General features: G+C 44.0%; 1 protein-coding gene across 1 annotated transcript in view; it reads left to right on the top strand.

The window, feature by feature from the left end:
- LOC116377080 (glutamate receptor ionotropic, NMDA 1-like) overlaps positions 1-5351 on the top strand; it is a gene marked incomplete at its 5' end in the record, with an annotated part of 14833 nt that overhangs the window by 4474 nt on the left and 5008 nt on the right. The window contains 2 exons of the mRNA XM_031838623.1: positions 2086-2260; positions 3553-3703. Coding sequence (XP_031694483.1) covers positions 2086-2260; positions 3553-3703 — 326 coding nt within the window. The remainder of the gene's footprint in view (positions 1-2085; positions 2261-3552; positions 3704-5351) is intronic.

The following is a 5351-nucleotide window of genomic DNA, read 5'->3' as shown; positions in this document are numbered from 1 at the left end:
CCCCCCCCCCCCCCCCCCCCCCCCCCCCCCCCCCCCCCCCCCCTATCAGAGCAGCTCATTCATGAACCTGGTGTCACATGACACTTAGGCTGTCCACATACTTTTGGCCACGTAAAGATCCTCTGGGATCCCAAATTTCGGACTTCCTGTGAGCTGATAACAGCAGTGGCTGCTGGGTAATCGGCTCCCTGCTCCGTTTGTCTCAGAATAAGCATCCTCACCAGCTGCTGCACTCTTAAAAATGATGTGTTGTTTTTGCACACGTCCCCGTCTCCCCATCGATGAGTCAAAGAATCATCCATCATGATGTTAAGAGTGGAGCAGGACTGAACTCTGAAGATATCCCTCAGCTGCTTTTGTCTGTTGGAGAACTTTGAAGGTTTCTTTTGAGGGAAAACGTTTTAGATTGACTCTTGACTTTAACCCTCCTGGGTCACAGCGCTCATATTTCAGACTTTATCGCTATCTCCTCCTTCAGGCTTTCAGACGAATCATCTCCAGGTTTGAACTGGAACATTCGCTCAAAGGTCCACATACTCCATTTACTGCAGAGCTTTCAGCCACATCCCGTTGGAGGCTGATGAAGGCAACGAGACGTGGCAAAAAGGTCCGGAAGAAATCTATCATGTGGACCTTGAGTTGAGAATTATTTTTGCCAGAATGTCATCAGACTGTTGTTTGTTATTTCTACACCAAGTTTGGATTTACAGGCAAGATATTTGTCTGAAACAGAACAAAACCAGCAAGAATTTAAGCTCTGATTATTATATTTATATTATTATTATAATTTATATTATTATCAATATTATGTTTAGTATTTATATTATTTGTATTATTTATTTTCTTCAGTATTATTTTTTTTTAGAATTATTATACATTTTTATTTGAAATACATTTTGCCATCAGAATTTGTTCCTGAGCAGGTGCATGTGATTCCTCATTATAATAATATAATATATATATATATATATATGTATATATATATATATATATATATATATTATAATAATATAACATGATGATATTAGAGGCAGGTGTATACTAAGTTATTTATTATCCTCATGGTGAAAGACCAGGTGGAGGCTCCTGTAGACCTGAACCAGAATACTTAGACCACAACGTTCCACCTCCCCAAAGTTCTCCAGGGTTCTTAAAGACTTTTCCAGGTTTTGTATACAGAATAACGTGAACACCTGTAGCTGAAGAACAATACAACCCGATACAACAACCATGCTACAGCCCCTCACTAGATCTACTTTGTGTTGCATTAGATACTGCAAGTGTTCCTGTTATTGTGTCCACCCCCTGTCTATGGTGCCGAGGTTGTTTCTGAGACGATTCCCTGAAAAGAAACCGATGAAGCACTACTGTGACATCATGGATTTTAATGTTGTTTTTCTCTTCATCAGATACTTGTCACATTATGAGGAAAACAAATCTGCATTTGGTGCTTCAGCTAACGGAGCAACATTCTACTAACGCCGTTAGCATCCGTCATTGGAAAAGATGATCTCTGCTTTAGTGAAACATGTTAGGTTTAATGGGATGAAGCTTAGCAGTACTATCTAGCTACAGCGCTAGCTACTAGAACCATTACCAAACATTAGCTGTTCTCAGTAGTTTGCTTGGGGAATGCTAACAGTGTTAGCCAGCTGTTCTCAGTCAGATGGAGGCAGATGTAGATACTTGTTGCAGTGTGACGAGTTTCTGCTGAAGGAAAACACCAAACAAGGTTCATAATGTCTCAGTGAGGCTTCTTCTGTCATGAGACAAACGGCTGTGATTCTCAGAGTAAACTCCCAGCATGCAGTTTGGTGGTAGTGAACACTGACCTGACGCCTGAAGCCCTGAGTGTGTGTTTAATTGACACTGAAGTACTCCTTTAGTTCCATCCGTAAGATTAATTAAAGTGAGTGTGAGCTTTTAATTAACTGTATGAATGAGGGCAGTTTTCAGTCTGCAGCCTAATACGCCTCCTGCTGTGTGTGTGTGTTTGTGTAACCTCTCTCTTGTGTGTGTGTGTGTGTGTGTGTGTTGTGTGTTGTGTGTGTGTTGCGCGTTGTGTGTGTGTTGCGCGTGGTGCAGGCCTGCTGGGCCTCCAGCTGATTAACGGTAAGAACGAGTCGGCTCACATCGCGGACGCCGTGGCTGTGGTGGCTCAGTCTCTGCAGGAGCTGTTTGAGAAGGAGAACATCACGGAGCCTCCGCGGGGCTGCGTGGGGAACACCAACATCTGGAGGACGGGGCCGCTCTTCAAACGGTCAGTACCGCCGCCGCCGCCCGTGGTCAGAGGTCAACCGGGCTTCAAGTCATGTGTTTCTGTCCAGTAAACCAGAGCATGGACCAATTAGAGTCCAGTGAGGAGCTAAGGGGCGGGGCTTAGTTGTGGGGTTAGCATAGATGCTACAATAGCATCAGTTCTATCAGAAGTGGAGAGCAATTCTTCATTGAAAGAAGAGCAGAACGACACTGAAGGTTGATTGACAGATGGCTCATCCAATCACCTGTGACGTTATCTTGTCAATGCGCCAGTTTAAAATGAGGCTATTATGAATCTCACTGCCAGGATTGACTCGATGTTCATCCTCACTGAGGTTCTGGTTACCCATCTTGTCCGGGTCCTCCTGTCCTGACCCGAACTACTCCAGGTTGAAGATTAACAAGTAAGCTTAACTAGTCGTCTCTGCCTCAACCAGCTCACTAGGGCGTGTCTCACCAAGAAGAGCAGTAAGATTCATAACTAACAAACCTTTGCTTCGATTTATTCAATAGAGACAGTAGAGAGCTGACCTCCACACATCTGGCCAACGCTGGATTACAAACCCCCCAGAACCGCCAGGTTTGATATCAGGCAGTTAGTTTGAGGTCATTAGACTTCACGTAGCTGTGGAGGTGTTGATCACAGTGTCTTCTGACATGATGATGCTCAAGGTCTAAATCTAGTTTGAAGACCTCCATAAGTTGTGTTTCATCAAAATACCACAGTTGCTATTTTCTTACTGCTATGGAGTGTGAAAACGTGGGAAAGTGTGATAAATATCTGTATCAACCCAGATAAAGAACGAGTCATTGATTATATGTTACAGAAAGAAAAGAGAGAAAGCTCTGATATATTTTACTGGATCTTTAAAACCAGTTCCTCTGACATGCTGGAATCAAACTAATGATGGAGCTGTATTTGATTTCAATAGCTTCACTGAGAGTAGGAGTCAGTGTTTACTACCATCAGTGGAGCCCTCAGGCTCTGGTCTCTGGTCTCACAGGACCGGACTCTCTCTGCTGTCCACTGAGATCAGGACTTGTCTGCTCCACCTTCAGCTCCACTGATCTGATCTGGAGTCAGCTTCTCCACAAGGATCATAATAAAACTCCCTGTCAGTCCTGCTCTCCTCTATGTGTGACCTACATACACCATCGAGTCCAGTTAGGATCACTGTTGTTTATGTGGTCCAGTATCACAGGCAGCGAGGTCACGTGACCTCGTCTTTACGTTCAGGTCACAGCCAATACTAAACCGCTTTCACTCTTCCTGCTCTCTGATTGGATCTCCAGAGTGCTGATGTCATCCAAGTACCCCGACGGTTTGACCGGACGAATCGAGTTTAATGATGACGGAGACCGACGCTTCGCCACCTACAGCATCCTGAATTACCAGCAGAAGCCAGGTCGCCTCGTCCAGGTCGGAGTCTTCAACGGATCCCAGGTACAGTACCCCTGGTCACACCCCTGGTCACACCCCTGGTCACACCCCTGGTCACACACATGGGGCACATCCCAAGTCTCTTAATGTCATCCCCGTTTCCCTCACTTGGGTCCTTTCCTTGCGTCCTAGTCCCTCCCACCAGGGATGCATGGAGGAAACCATGCGAGGAGAGAGGAACGAGGAAATATGTTTTAAGAGACATGAGACGTCCTTTCCTCAGTTGCGTCACGTGAAGCGACGTCTGTTTCTGATGACGGAGGATCAGCTGATCACAGCTGATCAGCTGTCAGTCGGCTTTAACAGCTGGAGAGTCTTTTGATAAGTTTGTGTCTGTTCACATGATCACTGTACTTAATAACAGTAACTAATAATACTAATAACTAATAAAGACACAGTAATCACCACTGTAGAGGTGTTTCTCTCTGTAGTCTGTTAAACTGTGTCCTGTGTTCTGTTTATAAGCACAGGATCCATTTCTACCGGCGGAATGCGATCGTCTTATTTATGAATTATTTGCGTCTGTACGTTTTGAAACTATGACTGTGACGTCATTATTAAATAACCCAGAATATGATTATTGTTTCTCTTAAATGATAAAACTCATCAAACACTCAGGAATGATGTAAAAAGTGTTTAGTCTCTCCAGCTCTCTCTGACTTTAAATGTCTTCATAATAAAGTTATTGAGGGAAACATCAGATCATGAAAACAAAAATCTTTCTAATAGATGCAGAAAGTTGTTTGTGGTCCTTTTGTTGTTCAGACTACAATGAACATTTATTTAAATCAGATGTTGAATCAGAAAACGAATCAAATATAAAGCTAGAGTTTAATCTGTGATCCGTCTTCACTGTTTACATGTTGAACAAAATCTCATCAGTCCGATCGGCTGCAGCGTCCAATCACATGACTGATGAACAATGAGGGGGCGTGTCGGCCGTTAAAACACTTCCTGGAAGTCTGTTCTCGTGGGTCCTCGCTCATGGCTCCTCAGAGATCCCTCCTCCCTCCTCCATCCTCGCTCCTCAGAGCTAAATAAGAGCTTTGGGACGGCCGTCAATATGGCGGTGCAGAACAACTTCCGGTTCGAGCGAGGATCGAAAAAAATGACAATTAAGAGACTTGAGATGTACCCCTGGTTATGCACCTGGTTATACACCTGGTTAAAGCTGGTTATGCACCTGGTTAAAGATGGTTAAACACCTGGTTACGTACCTGGTTAAACACCGGGTTACACAGCTGGTTATACAACACATGCGTCCTACCAAGGAAGCATCCTTGACTTTGAGAAACACCCTGAGATGTAGGTTCCAGTGTTTCTGGATGAAAAGCAGATATTTCCTCCTGCTTTGTTAACTTGTTTCTCTAACAATAACTCCTTTATGTTGGTGAGTCAGTGAAGCTCTGAGGACTCATATAAGAACACTGTGATGACTCAATGCTAACAGGTTTGTTTACTTAACGTCAGCATGTGTGTTGGTCTCCTGCCTCCTTAACTATTGATGTACAGATGAAGTATTGATGTTGTCATTTAGTCAGCTTGCCACAGAGAGACCTGCAACAACATTACAACCTGTGTGTGTGTGTGTGTGTGTGTGTGTGTGTGTGTGTGTGTGTGTGTGTGTGTGTGTGTGTGTGTGTGTGTGTGT

This window comes from Anarrhichthys ocellatus, unplaced genomic scaffold, assembly GCF_004355925.1.
Source record: "Anarrhichthys ocellatus isolate YVR2014 unplaced genomic scaffold, GSC_Weel_1.0 scaffold870, whole genome shotgun sequence".
Lineage (NCBI taxonomy): Eukaryota > Metazoa > Chordata > Actinopteri > Perciformes > Anarhichadidae > Anarrhichthys > Anarrhichthys ocellatus.
This window is presented reverse-complemented; position numbering and strand designations above follow the sequence as displayed.